The sequence below is a fragment of the Phoenix dactylifera genome, chromosome 7, assembly GCF_051530095.1.
Source record: "Phoenix dactylifera cultivar Ajwa chromosome 7, Ajwa_hap1_PhDact_Kaust_v1.1, whole genome shotgun sequence".
Taxonomy (NCBI): Eukaryota; Viridiplantae; Streptophyta; class Magnoliopsida; order Arecales; family Arecaceae; genus Phoenix; species Phoenix dactylifera.
Genome location: NC_143196.1, coordinates 25,153,566 through 25,173,046, shown reverse-complemented (window position 1 = coordinate 25,173,046; position 19,481 = coordinate 25,153,566). Strand labels below are relative to the sequence as shown.

Below are 19,481 nucleotides of genomic sequence, written 5' to 3'. Positions count from 1 at the left end.
CCACCTCTGATCCATGAATATACTCTTCTTTTCATGAATAGATAACCCATAAATCAAAAACAACAAATATATTTATTTCTATCATCATAAAAGAAAATGACACAAGCCTTTGTTTGTGATCCGAGTCTTTAAATATATCAAAGTGCAATAATATTTTTGTCTAAGATATATATATATATATATATATATATATATATATATATATATATATATATATATATATATATATATATATATATATATATATATATATACAAAAAATATATTTGAATTAATGGATTTCTTCTTTGAAGGCAGAACACAATATGCATAGGTGAATCACGTATGACTTGTTTTTTTGGGGGTTTGACACTAGCGGTTGTATTTATACTAGTGTCGCATGGTAGTGTCGCCTTGGTAAAAGGAAATAAAAAAAAGACATCAGGTAGAGTAGGACATTAATGAAAAGCTTCCTCCACTTGATCAAAAATCCATGCTTTCATGTCGAGGGCCAGCTGAGCCAAAGCCTCAAAAGTGTGATTCCACACGTGTGCGGATGATCCTCAGAAGATATAAGGATCTATCCCCCTGCATCCGCACTGGCTTGCAACTTACAAGGAAGTTTTCTGGTACTCTCCTGCCCATATTTATGCGTAATCTTGGTCCCTGGCCTCCGTCCGTCTTCTCCTCCACAGAAGTATAAGAGACCCCTCTCTCTCTCTCTCTCTCTCTCTCAAGGTATTCATAGCTTCCAAGATTATTTGTTTCTTTTCTGAGAGCGAGATGCTTGGAGGAAGTCCATGGTATTTATTATATTTTGATTTCTGATTTGGTGTTTTATTTGTTCGTCTTTTTACTTCCGTTCCATAGCAAAGTGGGAGACGAAGAGAAAGCGTTCATGCAGTTGAGATTATTCTGGATCTCAAACGGCAGCCTCAGATATTCTGGGTACCAACCTATCTCTTAATTTGTGAACTCCTTTTGCTTTATGCTTCCTTTCCTGGATCGAAGATCTCATTATTTATTCCTTTTAAGATTTGGTTTTCTTTCTATATTTTTCATTGTTCCATGGAGACGTAAAATTTCTAAGGATTGTTGGAATCCAAAATAGAACCAGTTTGATTGATGATTTCATGCCTCAATTGGAGTGAATGCATCTTATATGAAGCGGAAAGGTAAGCTAATGGATAGGAACTTCACTTTCTTTTCAACGGATGATTTATTATCCAATCTTTTTAATCTATCATAGATTTTTGTTTACTTCTCGGAGCCATGGTTGGGCCACTACTGGAATTGGCTCAAACTAGCAGGAAAGAGATGACGGGAATTATTTCTCTTGGTCCCCATTCTGTCCTTTCTTTCTAGAGAACATGGCAGCAATTGTAGAGTTGAGGTGAACTTGGAAATTGCTCACAATGGCCTTAGGTCAGGATAGCTTCTTAGAAGAGCAAATCAAACTTCGGGCCAAAACTCTATTTATTTTTAATTTAGTTTTGGGCCGGATCTATTTAAAATTTAAGATTACCTATGAGCAAGCCCAACCTATGATCAACTCTACTTTTTTAGCTGGAGTATCAAAATACTCAAGATCGATCCAAAAAAAAAAAAAGAAGAAAACAATCAAGTCGGGATGAGTCTAGAAGCTAGCGGCTTGAGCTTGACCGATTTAAAATACTCGAACTCAAAACTCGATTCAAGATCGATCAAAGCCTTAACATCCAAATTCGAACTTGACTTGATCAAAAAAGAAAAAAAAAGTAATACACGAGATTAACTCAAATATCAACTGAGCCATACTCGAGCTCGAGTTCGAGCTCAAATTCAAGCCTTGGTCATAATTATAAAAGTTAGAACTTAGATCAAATTAAAAAATATATAAATATTATATTTGTAAAATATTATATTAATAATATTTATAAGTAAAATATTATATTTTATATATATATATATATATATATATGTATGTATGTATGTGTATACTCGATTCGACCAATTATTTTGTTACTCTAACTTGACTCAAAAATTGTTCAAGCTACTTGAACTACAAAAAAAAAACTATCTTTTTCGATATTTTTTAGAGCATATACTGGCGCTTATAAGCATCGGTAATTTTATCGCCGACACTTTAGAAAGCATCGCAAAAGTGTCGGCGATACAAGAGTGAAAAAAAAAGTCTATCGATGCTTGTAAAAAGCTTCGCTAACTACCAGTAGTGTAACTATAAAACCAAAATTTATCAAAATAAATAAATTTTCAGACATACATCAATCTCCTCTTCCACAAGGATGATAAAAAAAAAAAGTAGTATAGCATTAGCTTCAAACACGAAGAGAATGCCATCAATGCAATCTCATCAAGCCGATTTTAGAATTAATATGATAAAAGCACATTCTTGTCTGAAGCTAATTTTCAAACCACATTTTTTGAGGTAATCTATAACGCACTAAAACATGAGATTTATCTAGATCAAAAGAGAAAATAAAAAAGCAAAACTCTCAATGGTCCTCCCAATCACTGAAGTATGGAATATGTAATAACAGAGATAGCAAACACTAAGAATCCTAAGGTGGGGAGACACCTCGTGCGACCGGGCTACTGTGTGATCATTTCTTCAAACTCTTGGTGGACAGCACTGATGACGGATCGCAAAGCCAGTGTGCTGGCCAGATCGGAGGCCAATGTGGGGTGGTGACCCTTTGCATCCAAAGGGGGGGAGGGTGGAACCTCCTCCGAGGATGACCGGACCTGCTCTGATGTGGTCTGCGGTTGCCCAAGGAGCTCTGAGGCGGCCGATCCAGCGCATCACCACTGAGGAGCTGGTTGTACTCCGGAGAAGCTTCACAGATCCATTCACCTTCTCACAGGTGATGCGCTCGACATGGATGACCCACTTCTTGCAGTAGACTTGGACGACCTTGCCCTTCCGACCCTTGTAGGTGGCGCGCATGACCTAAAGGATCGACTGATCGACTTTATCTTGTCGCTTCTCCTCTATAGCAGCGGCTAAGTTGTGCTTTAGGGCACCAAATGGCAGAAGAACGGCTTATATCTTATTTAGGTTGGAGGAGTAATGGCCTTTGACGACATTTATAAGCGTCGTCAGAGGCCAAAGCACAGCGTGGGTGGCAATTTGACTTCCGACAATGCTTATAAGCATTGGGTGGTAGTTTGGCTTCCAACGATGCTTATAAGCGTTGTCTAAAGCCAAAATAAGCATCGTCGGAAGCTAAAGTGTGGTGGTCGTCGAGGGTGGTAGGGTGGATTTGGCTTTCAATAACGCTTGTTAGCGTCGTTTTAATCTTGGATTCTGATGACACTAGTACCAGCGTCGTTTTGGTTTAATTCCTGCATACGTCGGCAAATTTTGGCATGGTCACCAATTTACCGATGCTTCTTTCTTGTGTCGGCAGGTAAGAGTCGAAAAACCTTATTTTTGTTATAGTGTGAGCTTGGTAATAATCTAGTCCAGCTGAGCTAGCATCTCACGAGTTGCTTGGCTCATTTGCACTGACTGAAGATCCAACAATACGATTGGTCGTGCTGGCATATAAGCTTTGTGACAGGATCAGGTTCCAAACGAGGCCTAGACCAGAGTATTACTTGATCCATCTCATTTTAGGTCTGATTTTGCCCAACATATGACGATGGTCCACTTCGTCTCAGGCCATGTTCAGGTTGGGCAGCTGGTGTAGGCCCTCTTAGAGCTGCCGGAATTTCCTATAACTTTGGGTTGTAGAAGATTTGTCGCCTTATTGCAGTCAATTCTGAATGATAACTTATCAAAAATGGCCTCTTAACGCAGGAAACAAATCCTGAAGAGTTTTTGAGCTGTATCTCACTTGAAATCTTAAGGCTGAAACTTGATTGCCTCTCCATTGGATCGGATATAAATCCATAACTCACTTGTGTCTAGGATTGGGTTTAGATCTTCCATGTTTTGCCTAAACGATAAAATATCAGGGCCTGGAACTTTATAAATTATGAACAATTGTGAGTAAAGGTGCTCACTAACCCAACATGATCGATGCATACAAGCTCATGGATAGAAATGGTTCCTTTGCGGGCTTTGCTTAAGTTAATGTTGCAAGGTATGATACAATCAGTAATGATCTATGTCAGAATGACAGTAGGTCATCCCAGTTAATGATCTGCATCATTCATTATGTTTTGTTGTATCTCGGCCAATATATTAATATCTTTTCTGTTACTATCTTCAGATCTATCTATTTTGTATCAACAAACATAATAACAATATTTACCATAGAGAAGTGCCATGGTAGCTCAGAAAAATCACTCAGAAGAGTCAGCTCAACTGTTTTATGGAGTAAACATTGCTTTATCACATTCTAATTAAAAGGGACCAATGAGAATATATTGTACCAGTTGAGTGACTTTCAGAGTTACATTTCTGAGTTACCAAAGCAATTTTGTATATCATAATGCTAGGGGTGCAATCCAGCCAAGCTTGCTCGAGTTCATGCCTGATCAAGCTTGGTTTGAAATTAGTTTCCAGCTTGAATCCCACGATCAAGCTTGATACATTTTTATCATTATTCTGAGTTCAATTCATGCTTATTTATAGGATTAAATCAAACTTTGCTCAAGCTTAAATAAAAAGCTTGATGCTTAATTTAATTTAAAGTGTGGCCCAAGTTTATAGTAATATTTAATTAATCTAAGGAATAAAAGAACGTACCAATTAAAGTCTCAATCTAACAATCTATTATACATGAAATATATAATGCAAATGTATATGAGGATTATCGAGTCGAGCTTGATTGAGTTGGGTTGATTTTTGGCTCGAAGCCTATTTTGCTGATTCAAAATTGGTTTGTTTAGCTTCGCATTAAACTTGATTTGAGCTTTTTTCAAGCCGAGTATGAGCTGAGCTCAAGCATGACCCCAACATCTTGGTGAGTGGATATTAATACGAATATTTCAACCATATCTTTTCATCACTTTGAATGGAACGGATGGAGTCATTAACAGGCAATTACCTTGTCTAGGATTCTCTCTAGACATAGCAATAGAAATAGACAAACACATGCATCCACCGAAGAAGGCAAGTGCGTTACAATACCATATTATAACACATAAATAATGCAGCCGTTATTAGATTGGAAACATTGTTTTCTTCTTTTATTGGACCTTTTAGCATCTACTACTAAAATGCTATGTCCTTCTAGTGGCCATCTTTATCCAATTCCAATAGGTCCCTCTCCATTTGAAAAGATGAGCATTGGGTGGTCCTTACCGAAGGATTTGGAGCGAGTCAAATCAAGCTAGCTTGCTTACCGACCATTACTCGCCAATGGAGATGCCACCTTTAAAATGAGTGGATGGATGTTGGAAATGGATTGCCTTATCATTTTAAGAGGAACAATAGGCACCAAGTGCCTAAAGGATTAATTCATTAAAGAGTACAAACAAAGTAGAAATACCAAGGAGGTCAAAAGTGAGAAGAAGGATCAACAAAGAAAGAACAAAATAAAGGACCTGCAATGCAATATTATTTTCTAATGGTGTCCACTCTTTCACATGTGATAGCAACTTTCTGTTGACTTCTGACCGAGTATATGAACCATCTAATTTAGGGATGGCAATAGGGTCGGGTCGAGTAGGATACGGATCGGGTCAAAAATTCATCAACCCAAATCCGACATGTTTATTAAACAGGTCAAAATTTAAATCTGAATCCGACATATTTAACCAAACTTGACCCACATAACCTATTTATTAAATAGGTTAAATGGGTTCGGCGGGTTTTAAACGGGTTAGGTGAGTTTTAAACGGGTTAAATTGATTTAAACAGATTAAACAAGTTAAGCGGGTCGGGTTAAACAGGTCAGAAATAGATTATGCAGGTTTCAAACAGGTAAAACAGACGTTAAATAGGTTAAACAGATCGGATCATAACCCACCCAATTATTAAACGGGTCAAAAGTTTAAATCTGAACCCAACCCATTTAATAAATAGGTTTAGACGGGTTGACCCATTTACAATCTAAATTTGTTTATGTCAAATCCAAATCTGCTTAAAGCAGGTCATTTGCGGATCTGATCGACAGGTTGGGTCATAAATTGCCACCCTTACGCATCTATTAATGAAAAGGCATTTGTTTGTTCATATGTGTGCTTTGCATCTATCCATGAAGTTGTTATTGGTTGAGAAATTTTCCCCCACGTAACATCCTATGCGCTATCTTTTCTGAAGGGAACCATCCAATAATATTGGCATCATTGGATTCCGTTTCTATACTCCTATAAATTGTTGCTTATGAGTATAAAATGTTCCCATCTAACATTATACTTCTGGATGGAGATGGACATCTAGCACGTAGTTGTAAGTCCACTGCTCATCATCTCTCTCTTTTCAGGCAACATCCTTTTCTTTAACCCTTTCTTTTAGTTTCCAGTAATCATTTATCCATCTAGTGTCCTGCTTGAATGAAGATCAATGTCTTTTGGAATTATGTTACAAATTTCTTAGCATTCCTTCAGATTAAATATTACAGTATCATGGTGTGTTGAGATTCACAACCTACCTTTGCCCTAGAAGCTCATGCCTTCTAGTTTGCAGTGGTTTCCTGGTTAGGGTGGCAATTGAGTTGGGTCGGATTGGATGCAAGTTGGGTCAAAAATTTATCAATCCAAATCTGACTTGTTTATTAAACAGGTCAAAAATTTAGATCCGAACCTGACCTGTTTATTAAACGGATAACCTATTTATTAAACAGGTTAAGTCAAATTAAACAGGTTAAACAGGCTATGTGTGTTTTTAAAAAATTAAATGGATTTAAATAGGTTAAATTGGTTAAGCGGGCAGGGTTAAACATAACAGAAACTAGTTAAGTAGGTTTTAAACAACATAAACAAATCTTAAACGGGTTAAATGGATCAAGTTATAATCCGATCCAATTATTAAATAGATCAAAATGGGTTAAACGGGTTGAAGATCTAAATCGGAACCTAACCTATTTAATAAGCAGTTCGAAATAGGTCAACCGGTATATGATCCAAACCCATTTGTATCAAACTCAAAACCTGCTCGAAGCAGGTTGTTTGTGGGACAGATTGATTGGTTGGTTCATAAATTGCCATCCTTATTTCTTGGCGGTCCATCATAGGCTAGTGACTTAATAATTATATCCCTAATTACAGTAAGATGTTTTGGGATGAGATCTTTTGTCATCACAAATGATCATAGTTTCCATTCAAGCCACTTCCTTCTTCCTTTTTGTGGTGCTTGGATGATTCATCATGTGGGACATTGAAGAGCATAGTGGCTAGTGTGTTCTCCCGTTTGAATGGAACAACTCATAGAAAAATGGAGCACTTATATATAATTTGAATAAAAAGAGCGCACCTAAGAGTCTTCATTTGTTTTACAAGAGTTGTCACTTCCTTTCATAGTTGAATGATTAACAAAGGAAAAGTCACTACAGGAAAGAGGAATCTTGTCAGATTTATGAAATACTGCCTCCAATAATGCTCGCCTTTGAAACTCTTATCAGTATGACTTATATTTGATGGTCGACTGAACTTTGCCGACTGCCAAAGGTCCAAAGGTTGGAGCACTTATATATGCTTTGAATAAAACAAGCCAAAATCCATGTTTTAACTTTGCTTTTTTCTAATTCAAATCAGATTTATCTATGAGCAAAAGATCGTAAATTCTTCCTTTTTGGCCTTATTTTGTTCTCATCTTTTTAGATATCCTATATGACCAGAGAAATCATCATGGAGCATCCAAAATAAACAAACCAACTGCACATTTCTCGTTTGGCTCGATCTGCTAAAAAATCTACCCAAATTTTTTTTAAAAAAGCTCGATTATAAAATATAGGATCTTATACAACCCAACTCAGTCCACTGCCAACTCTATTTAGTAGATTAAATTTAATAGTGTATATTGTTATATTAATAATAGTTCAAACATATAATCAGGCATCTATATGTTATTATATTGGCTAAATGGTTGTTTCAAAATCTAATAAAAATGGTTGTTTCAAAAGAATGTGAAAATTTCAAATCAATTGACGGGCACTAAAATCTCTACTATTGTATAATAAAACTTTTATCAAACATTTAATTGATCGGCTATATATCTATCTCCTTACTTCAAAGGAATTTTCTTGTAGTATGTATTTTTACTGAAGACATCTCCATTGCTTAGTTCTTTTTTTCCTTAATGTTTGGGAGAGGGAAAAAAAAAAAATGAGATCTCTTTATATTCAAACACAAATTTAGAGAGAAATGATATAATCTTGACATCACAACAATCCATCTTGCTTGTCATTCAACCAGAACTATTGGCATTCACATCTTTCCCTTTTTTTCTTTTTTAAGGAAAACTAAACCTTCATTTTTACTGCTAATATCTTGTGCTATAAATCATATGCATGGTGCCAAAGTTTGAGTAATGTAGGTGCCAACTCTAATTGGCTTTTCATGTGAATTCTTTTTAAGCATAATATATATCGATCGTTGGCCCCTTCTCTTTCAGCTTAAACTTTCATGGTCAATTTGTTAACTAACATAGTATCATAGCTCAAGTTTTCTAAAGGTCACAAATTTGAATCCTGATTACATGCAAGGGGAGTAAATTTGTTAACTAACACTGAGTGCTTGCTCATATGGGTATAATCGCTTGTCTCTTGGGTAAGCAATTATTCCTCCACATGCATGGTCCGAGCTGCACCTGAGATAGGTACTAAGCCTGATATATATTGTTGACCCTTTTTCTATAGTACTAATATACATTGTTCTCTGTTACAACTTAAGCTTTTAGAGTATTGATTAATCTACATTGAGTGTTTCCTCGAATAATATCATCTCTTTTCTCTTGGACAAGAGGGCAGGGTCCATGAATTTGGCTCGATTTGTCCGCAAAAAAGATAAATTTAAAAAATCTTTTTGGTCCCCCAAATCAAATCACCATGTGATGGAGATGGATGGTACCCAGCTAGCCATGAACCTCTTTGACTAGCTTCTGATGCAAAAGGCTCGTGCTTGCTAACGCGAGAGAAGAGAGGAAGAAAGGTATTAAAAAATTAAATATAATATCAAGACCTAATCGTTGTTTAAAGTTTAAACTTCCTTTAATTAGATGATTCTTTTGAAGATCCTGTGCTTTGCTGATTTGATCGCACCTACAAAGTGGAGTCTTTTTTCCTCAATTTTTCAGACTCTTAACATACTTTTTCCATCACTGTGACATGAACCATCATAACCAAAGTCACCTTACTATGGTTTCTGATGTGGAGCGTTTTGGTTCCTCTTTCTTGGGATTCTTTAATGAATTGGCCTTTTAGAACTTGTGATGTGGAGTATTGCGATCCTTTTCTAAGGCCTAGTGCCAAAAGATTATGTGACATGTATTTTCTTCAATTAGACTGCGAACTCAGGGGCACCGATCAAAACAATCGCAATGGCTGCAAGCAGTCGGATCTTCCGACTTAATTTTTGAGTATTTTATTTTTTGATTTTCATAGATGTATCTATACATGCAGGGTTTAATACCCGATGAATTTGGGATGGAGGTAGGTCAAAGTCACCATACTGTGGTTGGTGGTTGCTCTCCCCCATGCACTTCATTGAGGGCATCATAGGGCTCATTCCATAAATTAACATAAGCACAACCTAGGCTAGATCACAAAAGTATGATTTTAGATATAATTGACCATCTTAATCTTTGTTTACCTCGTAACTTGAAAAAAATATATCTTATATCCTACACTATATGATAGTGCCCACATCAATCATCTCATCTCATTTATATTATTGTGAGCTCATGAATTTTTATGGCCCACAAGAATAAGATAATGTTATTGGCATGGTGCGCCATCACATCTTGCACAAAGAATAATTCGATATATAAGGTGAGAAATTATATCCTGCACTATAATAGTGCACCACATCAATCATCTCATCTCATTTATATTATTGTGAGTTCATGAATTTTTATGGCCCACAAGAATAAGATAATGGGGTGTAGAGTGTAGGATATAATTTTTTTAATGAGGTACGAAGGGTGAATCCAGAGCCTGAGGTTGCTTCTTTGGGTTTGCTTTCCAGGTCCTCATAGCCTCCCTGAAAGGGAGAGGAAACATATAACAACAGAAAGCCTTTGAGACTGCCTGAACGAGGAAGCACCGGGATGATGGATGTGGAAGGGCAGCAAGACCACCACCCCAAGGGCCCTCAAACGAGCAAATGCCTGAAGAGGGCCCTCGTCGTCCTCAACTGCCTCCTCCTGTCCGTCGGCAACACCGGCGGCCCGCTCCTCTCCCGGGTCTACTTCCGCCACGGCGGCCACCGCCAGTGGCTTTCCAGCTGGCTCGAGACCGGCGGGTGGCCCCTCATCCTCCTCCCCCTCTCCATCTCCTACCTCTACCGCCGCCGCCGCCGCCTCGCCCCCGACAACCACCACCACCCCACCAAGCTCTTCTTCCTCACCCCTCGCCTCTTCCTCGCCTGCGCCGTCCTCGGCCTCCTCATCGGCGTCGACGACTTCCTCTACGCCTACGGCCTCTCCTTCCTCCCGGTCTCCACCTCGGCATTACTCATCTCCAGTCAACTGGCCTTCACGGCCTCCTTTGCCTTCCTTATTGTGAAGCAAAAGTTTACACCTTATTCTATAAACTCTGTTGCGTTGCTGACTGTGGGGGCGGTGATGCTGGGCCTCCACACCAGCTCGGACCGGCCGGATAACGTGAGCGAAGGGCAGTACTTGACGGGGTTCTTTCTGACGCTGGGGACGGCGGCGCTCTACGGATTGATACTGCCGCTGGTGGAGCTGACTTACCGGAAGGCGAGGCAGGTGATCACGTACACGCTGGTGATGGAGATGCAGCTGGTGATGGGGTTCTTTGCCACAGCTCTCTGCACCATTGGAATGCTGGTAAACAAGGACTTTGAGGTACTCAAGAAAATCTGAAAGAAAAATAAAATGCGTGCACTTTATTTTCACTCATGCTTATTTTTTTTTTTAAGAACTACATGGTGCTAGCTTAAAAAAAAAAAACAACCAAAATTTTCTACGTTGCAGCTAGCATATCTCGATAGCCGCCATCAAGAGATAGTTGGCTATCAAATAATACATGCCATATACGACATGGTACATATTTGTGGACGACCATCGAGGGTTGCACAGCACTTTGCAGTGTGGCTCGGGCACTCTAAAGGATAGGTGCTCAAAGAGAAGAGAAGGATGAACCAAGAAACAAATAAACAGATTTTACAAATACACCAATGTTCTTTGGACACAACTATGTCTATTTTTCTTCTCCACAAGTGCAGCTCGGGCACCATAGAGGATCCGTGCTCAAAGAGGAGAGAAGGATGAAGCAAGAAACAGATAAACAGATTTTACAAATACACCAAAGTTCTTTAGACACAACTATACCTATTTTTCTTATTGCAATGATCTATTTTGGTCATTGGTGGATCAAATTTCTTACAAATACACCAAAGACCCTAAACTATCTAGCATGGGTTAAGTCAGATCCACAAAAATTGATTCCATACCCTTGCATACGGCATCGAACCAGACTGGTATCAGCCATCATATCCTCTTGCACCATAGAGTACAGTACGATCATGAATAGCTGTGATATCATCCATCTCGGAGATGAGTAGCTCTCATCCGTCTCTAAGATGGATGATGTGATAGCTATGCATTAGATACTATATTCTGTGTGGAAAAGTCACACCACAGAGGATCCCGATTCACCATTTTTTGCTGGGTGGCATCGGATTCATGACAACAATGAAGAATTTTGATTGAACGATTAAAATCTTAGTTGAACGTTTTATTTTTATTCATCTTTTAAATTTTGCAGGTTATTCCAAGGGAGGCAAGGCAATATGGACTAGGGGAGGTCAAATACTATATGGTGCTCGTCTGGAGCGCAATCTTGTGGCAATGCTTCTTCTTGGGCACTGTAGGAGTAATCTTCTGTGTCAATACCTTGCTTGCTGGAATTATCATTGCAGTTTTCATTCCCGTGATCGAGCTCTTTGCTGCCATCCTCTTACACGAGAAGTTTACCAGCGAGAAGGGCGTTTCCCTGGCCCTCTGCCTTTGGGGTCTAGCTTCCTACTCTTATGGAGAATACAGGGACAAAAAGAAGAAGGAAGCAGCTCTTAAGGCTCAAACTACTGGAATTACAACGGGCAGTTAAGGCAAGAATAAGCATGAATTTATTTGTTCTTTCTTGTTTCCAGTGCAAACGTAGCACAAATCTTCGCAGTGAAGACTTGAAACAGGGTGCAGGGGGCATGACATCACTCTCTGGATGGTATGTGAATCACTTATTTCTGCAGTCCTAGAATTGTATGAGCTTGACGTTTCCATATTTAATTAAGCTTATTGAAAATGATATGAAAAATTAGTGAATTAATTGTATAAAAAATAAACAAGAGGGTGTGCAGGGTTTTGGTTAAAAAGTCAAGTTTGGGTGATTGGCATGTTACTTTCTTTCATGGGTTACCTTTGGAAAATTTTAAGTTTAATGGAATGACCATGATAATTCTAGAGCTATAGAATATGATTTTAGCTCAATAATTACATACTTTAAAGCAAAAGGATTTTCACTACTTTTTTTCTTTCTAAATCCATGATTTTATTTTAACCCCCTTTCCCATGTTCTTTCCCTGCTTGGCGACGTGGAATCTTTCGGTTTCTCCTTGTTACGGTTCTTTTTTCTAAAGGTCTCTGAAACTTTTGAAATGTCGGCCATGTTATATAGTCATTTGGTCTCCACCATGAACCCTGCATTTGAATAGGATCTGAGTGCGATCTTCCATTAAATATACTCATGCTCGAACTTGAGACCTCTGATCTGGTGGAAAGATGAGAACAAGCTAGCTTATGGTGAATTACATAGCAACTCATTGGAAATCTGTAGTACATATGTTTGTACATATATTCATATACTACAACAAAAATAGGTTTTTCCGACTTTTAGCTGCCGATGCAAAAAAGAAGGGTCGGCAATTTGGCCACCGCGCCAAAATCTTAGTAGTGTTAGGAAAAATCTGGATTAGACGACGCGTATGAGCATCGTCGAAAGCCTTCCCAGCATTCCTTAGCTAAGATGATGCTTTAGAAAGCATCCTCGGAAGCCTTAGTGCACTACATATGCTTTAGAAAGCGTCGTTGGAGACCTAATCATCCTCGGCCTAATCTTCCTCCAAAACGACGCTTTACAAAGCGTCGTCGGAGGCCTAATCATTTTCGACCTAATCTTCCCCCAAGACAATGCTTTACAAAACATCGTCGGAGGCCTAATAGCAAACTAAGACAATGCTTTGCAAAGCGTCGTCGGAGAACAATTAGCAGAGAAAATAATGGATACCCCCTCTCCCCGATCCCAACCCCTTCCGCCATCATCCCAACCCCCTCCCCCCTTCCCTCTCTCTCTCTCGCACGCGTGGAGAAGAATCCCTAACCCCTTCGGCCATCATCCCAGCCCCCTCCCCCCTTCCTCTCCGATCCCAGCTCCCCCCTCCTCCTTGATTCTAGCCCCCCCTTCCTCCCCAATCTCTCTTTGTCTCTCTCTCTCTCTCTCTCTCTCTCGGAGAAGAATCCCTAACCCCTTTACCCAGTCGCCATCATCCCAACCCCCTCTTTCCTCTCCGATCCCAACCTCTTCTCTCTCTGTCTCTCTCTATCTCTCTCACGCGCGGAGATGAATCTCTAACCCCTTCACCCAGTCTCATTCACCCACCCTAATCCTAACCCTAACACTAGCCCTGGTTTCGATCGCCATAGTCGATCATGAAGGCAAGGACAAACGCCCTCCGGTATCTTCTTGATCTCACGTTCCATGTGTGGATCTTTGCGGCCCATGGAGAAGCCGGGCTGAAGATATCATGAACTCGTGTTTTAGTGGAAATGCATCTAGTGGGAGCAAGAGGATGACGATCCCTCCCCCGAGGTGTTCCTCCGGATCAAAAGAGCCAAGGAGCAGTGGTTCACTTCTTTTTTCCCTTTCTCTCCTATGGATTTCTCATTTATTTCGGCCTCCAATTCTTTGTCTTGCTTTTTTTCTTTCCCCTTCTTGATCTTTGCGTTTTCCTTTGCCATCTGATACATGGATAAGTAAGGTAGATTGGGTTTACTGAGAAAGTGAGTTAAACAAAGAGCTTTTGCAGGGTTTTGAAATATTATCTGCTTTAATTGATTTAGCTGTTCATTTGGTATATTGGATCTTTTGGCATCTCTATATTCATTTGTTTGTGGTGCGAGCCGATGGAAGGAACTATATTTCTTGCTCTTACTATCATCATGCCAATGCCAATCATTTTGTAGACTTTATTTGTTAATTTATTTAGGTTGCTAAGTTTGTTTCTTGGCCTTTGAGTTTTTCTTCTCGCCTCTTTGCAACGAGCTGAGGTTTTCTTCTCACCTTTTTGCAACGAGCTAGATTCAAAAAGGAAGACGATGAAGGCCAAGATGAAGATGAAGACCAAGAAGAGGACTGCAACGTCAAAGATTGCAAAGAAGCTACTATGGCCGGAAGATGCTTCCATTTCTACTGTAATTTTTAATTTGTAATATGTAATTATGCTTCCTATGTTATTCCTATTGTAATAGGTTTCCTAATCTGTAAAAAAAAAATAAATAAATTGGGTATTTGTTGTTGTTCTTGTGTTATTTTTTTTCTAATTTTTTTTTTGTTATTTATCTTGTGCTATTAGAAGAAACATAATCAGAAAGAACCAGTAATGGAGAGTAGAAATTAGACTTTTTTTTCTTTAAATTAAGTTTGTTAATCTCTCTCTATAGATTTTTTTTTGCCCCCCAAATATTAATTAGGCTTTTTAATTTTTTTTTTAAAAAATAATTCTAACGACGCTTTAAAGCACCATTAGGATAAGTATTGCCGACGCTTTAAAGCGTCGGCAAATCTTTTGTTTTTGCCGACGCTGTTCAAAAGCGTCGGCAATTTAGTTCTCTACTCTAACATAGGTAACACTTTGGTGATGCTTTTAAAAGCATCGGAAAGAAAATTACCGACCCTTATAAGCGTCGATAAAGACCATAGAAGGTGTCGCCAAAGCTTTTTTTCTTGCAGTGATATATACATGCATAAAGAGAGAGAGAGAGTAGATTGGGTCACACTCGGGTGGATTTCCACTCAGATTCAATTAGGTCTAGATTGGATGATGGGAGTTCCACACCGATGATTTGAGCTGTTGGATATAATCTACTATCTTTAGGTTGTTTATATACCAAAAATTATGTGATTTAGAGAAACATAATGTATGCATTGAATAGTCAAAAAAATAGATAATCCAAATAACATTAAATTATATATATATATATATATATATTATCACTCGAAGCGTAGGCTAAGGATCTCGAAATTCTATAATTTTTGATATAAGCAGTTTAGAGCATATCTAATTATTCGAATCATTGATGTAGACTCCCATTATCTAATATAGATCCATGAGATCTGTATGTAGTCCACTTGAGTGTAGCTAAATCCAACTATAATTAAGGTTTAGTTTGGTTTCACAAAAATCAACTGAATACCTTATCTATCAAATGATCCATTGAGCTTGGTGCAAGTATTGCACTTAGCTAACGAGCCTCATGAGTGTACTTTGGAGCCATGCCTTAGGTAATTGGTCTGAATGGAGCTTCTATGCATGGTTCATAATTAATGACAGCCCTTTACATGGTGCTTCTCTATTTTGTAATAGCTGATGTTTCACCACCATCTTTTTCGTCAGGAGTGCACCACCAAAAGTCAAAAATAGGAGATGAAGATGTGGTCTTATTATTTGCTATGTGGCCTTAAATTAGTTTCACCAGCATTTTTGCTATCTCTTGCATTAACCATTAGCAACTTGTATTGCATCATCATTAGCGACTGTGTCGAAGAAACAGATGTGACTATTGCATTACTAAGAAACTGAGCTATTGAAGCCTCTCTCTCTTTCAGAAATTCCACGCCAAAGGAGCACTAATAAAATTACACATCACTAACCAGACCAAGTCTTGTTAGGTATTTTGTTTTCAGAGAAAAGTTAAAAGGGTTAAAACAAAAGAAAGAGATAATACAAAAGAAGACAAAACAGAGGTAAGAACCTCTCCGAGAGAACAAAACAGCAAAAAAATATATAAAAAAGAACATAATAGAGCTGAAGGTAGGGCTGTCAAACGGGCCGAGCTGCTCGGGCTCGGCTCGGGCCCGGCTCGGTAAAAGCCCGGCTCGAGCTCGGCTCGTTAGTCAAACGAGCCCGAGCCCGAGCCCAAAATGAGGCCCGTTTAAATCTGAGCCCGAGCCCGAGCTCGAGCCCGAGCAGCTCGCGAGCCCAAACGAGCCCAAAAGAGAGCTCCAAAATCGAATTGGATTGGTTTGGGTTGGGACTTAGCCCGTTAATCCAAACCCAATCCGTTAATCCTTCCCTCCCACCTGACTGGCTGACCACCTCCTCTTTTTTTTTTCTTTTTTTCTTCTCCTTTCTTCTGGGTTTCTCCAGAAGCTTCCGGTGCCCTCCCCTCCCCTCTTCCGGGTATCCCTCCCCTCCTCCCCTCCGGGTGTCCCTCCCCTCCCCTCTCGCCTTTCTCCTCCGCCGCCGATGACTCGCTGCCTCCCTCCGCCGCCGATGCCGAGCTCGGTTCCGTTTCTCCCCTCTCTCTTTTCCCCTCTTTGCCGACTCCTCCACCGGCGATCGTCGCTTTCGCGAGCTCTCCAGATCCGAGCTCCCTCCGCCGCCCTTCGTTCGTCTCAGAAGAAGAAGGCACCGGTCGTTAGGGCTGTTAACGACCGCGAGCTCTCCAGATCCGAGCTCCCTCCGCCGCCCTTCGTTCGTCTCAGAAGAAGGCACCGGCCGACGAGGTGCGTCTTCTCTTTTTTTATTTCTTTCTTCTGAGTCGCCTTCGTTCGTCTCTCCCTCTCCCTCTCTCCAGATCCGAGCTCCCTCCACCGCCCTTCGTTCGTCTCAGAAGAAGGCACCGGTCGTTAGGGCTGTTAACGACCGCGAGCTCTCCAGATCCGAGCTCCCTCCGCCGCCCTTCGTTCGTCTCAGAAGAAGAAGGTGAGTCATTCTTCTCCTTTTTTTTAATTTCTTTCTATCCTTCTTCTCTTCTTCTTCTCTTTCCTTCCTTCATTCATCTCCGACGAACCGCCGGAACTGAGCTCGGCTGGCGGCTGCTCGTTCTTCTCTCCGACGGTCGACGGAGACAGGGACGGGGATGGCCGGATGGGGCTGGGGATGGGGCGGGCTCGGGCTCGGGCTCGGGCTCGGGCAAACGAGCTTCACGAGCCCGAGCCCGAGCTATGCCGCCCGAGCCCGAGCCCGAGCCCGAGCCCAATCCTGGGCTCGGTACCGAGTCCGAGCCCGAGCCCGAGCCGGGAAGTTGGTGAAACGAGCCGAGCCGAGCCTGCGGAGGCTCGGGCTCGGCTCGGCTCGTTAATAGCCCTAGCTGAAGGCATGATCCATCCAGAAAAAGAAAGACTTTCTTCAATCTGTTTAACTCTAATATCTCAAAAGACAAACAGAAGAATTGCGAAAGTAAGACTTGAGTCCCTTTTGCTTTCATTGATAATTAAACATATGAGTACATAGCCTTTATTTATAATCATAAGGCCCGTCTTTACATAATTTGGGTCGGATTCCTTTTTCTAATTTTAGTAAGACTCTCTTTTCTAAAATAGGCATCATTAGTAGAAATCTTGTAGAAAAAGCTAAAATTCTTGAGGAAGTAGATCTTGACTTCATCAATTTTTTTTTTTCTCTACCTAATTCTTCTTAAGTAGAGAGCTATACCAGTCAAAATTTTATCCGAAAAGAAAATTTTTGGTTTGACTGGCTCGTTTCAAGCCCCAAATGATGAAATTTGGATTCAATCACAAGGGATGCCGCCCCCTCAAGGGCGTAGCTTCATGTTGTAGGTCTTAAAAAACTTTTCGATTTAAAAGAAAGATCAAGTTATAGCCTTCGAAAGTTTAGCTGGAGGATCCTGTTTATAATGGCCAAAATAGATCACATCGATTTGGAGATCCTCCTGAACCGAGGGGCATTGTGGAAGCAAATATCTTCAAGGAATCTCTCATCCAAAAGGGTGTGGCTCATATACAAGATCCTCCATGCATCCAAAACAACATAATTTTTCTTCCAAATATCACGTCATTAATGAAAGACTCTGCGAGTTGTGCACATGAGGTGGTATAAATTTTATTGGCAGGGGTTTTCATAGAGCTGATTCCCCACGGATCTCAAAACTCGACCGTTAGCTAATTTATTTATTTATTTATACAGCACAAGAGACCTAAACCCTGTGGGGATCAACTAGCAGGCTGGTTAATTGATTTATTATCTGCAATCAAAACTATCTGCTATATATCTAAGCTCTCATACGAGCTCTCAAGATAAGTACAGACCATTAAAGATTATAACGTATTGGATTCTTTATAATTGCAATATATAACAACCCAAGATCTCATCTAAAATGACTAGTCGGAAAGTATTATTTGGATTTCTTGATCCTGTATAAGCATCCAAGATCTATCCAACGAATAACCAACGTGGGACTAAACATACGCCCGTACGATTTGATACTATTTGTAATAATTCAGAATCTCATCCAAAAAAGTTAGCCGGAAAGTATTATTTGGGCCGTCACCTTTGTTTGTTCATATTTCTAATCAATTAATGCATGCCACAACCATATGCATTTAGCTTTTGAACATGATGGTATGGTCGAGTGCTGCTTCTTCGAGGACCATCAAAGAGTCCTTGCACCGATGGTGAATACGAACCTAGGGGTGTTCTTTCGATCATCTGTTGAACCTGCTTAATCACTATCAGAATAACCAAAAAATCAAAAATAGTTAGTGTTAGTATACCATAATAAACCATTGTCACTTGTCCCTTTCAAATATCTTAAGATTCTCGTTGCCAATATCTAGACAATTTTACTTGGACTCTACATAAATATAAACAATAAACATGGAGCCTGTACAATGTCTAGGTTTGTATTTGTTATTATAAAGCAAATATCTAATCAAACTTTGTAACTTTTGGCATCTGCCTTCTCTTCGCAACCGTTTAAAGAAAACTTTATATTTGTACCTATTGGATTCTGCACCAGATTTCACTTCTTCATTCTAAACCTGTCAAGGAAATTGATTATATACTTTTCTGATAAATAAAAATTTCATTGTCACATTGTCTCACTGCGAACAAAAAAAAATAATAATGAAAGTTACATTTGTCATCCCAAACTCATTAATCATGTGAGACTTAAAACTCATCAACAATTGTTCGTCTAAGGGATGCAAATGTTCTCTTTCATTCTTTTATTACTTAGGTAAAATGATGCATATTTTATTCATAATTATTTGCATTAATTTTGATAAATATGTTTTTAATTTAACTTTAGTATAGTTTTTGTTACTCTTTATCTCTTTTGGCGGCATTTGGTGATCCAAATGAGATCATCAAGATGATCTTAGATCACCGATGATTCTTATCCTGAG

General features: G+C 39.5%; 1 protein-coding gene across 4 annotated transcripts; it reads left to right on the top strand.

Annotated features, from left to right (window-relative positions):
- Nucleotides 1-395: 395 nt before the first annotated feature.
- On the top strand, nucleotides 396-14,618 carry LOC120104978 (purine permease 3-like). Of its 4 annotated transcripts, XR_016395973.1 has the most exons (5): nucleotides 396-717; nucleotides 850-927; nucleotides 10,057-10,900; nucleotides 11,823-12,281; nucleotides 14,412-14,618. XR_016395973.1 is itself a non-coding variant. In XM_039117001.3 (4 exons), the coding sequence occupies exons 3-4, from the start codon at nucleotides 10,139-10,141 to the stop codon at nucleotides 12,162-12,164; spliced, it is 1,104 nt and encodes a 367-aa protein (XP_038972929.2). In that variant the 5' UTR covers nucleotides 396-717; nucleotides 850-927; nucleotides 10,057-10,138; the 3' UTR covers nucleotides 12,165-12,450. The 4 variants fall into 4 exon arrangements, 3 of the variants coding, with proteins under 3 accessions (XP_038972929.2, XP_088557480.1, XP_089780486.1); XM_039117001.3 differs by lacking the exon at nucleotides 14,412-14,618 and having other exon boundaries at nucleotides 11,823-12,450; XM_088701354.2 differs by lacking the exons at nucleotides 396-717; nucleotides 850-927; nucleotides 14,412-14,618 and adding an exon at nucleotides 8,834-9,021 and having other exon boundaries at nucleotides 11,823-12,450.
- The last annotated feature ends 4,863 nt before the right edge of the window (nucleotides 14,619-19,481 follow it).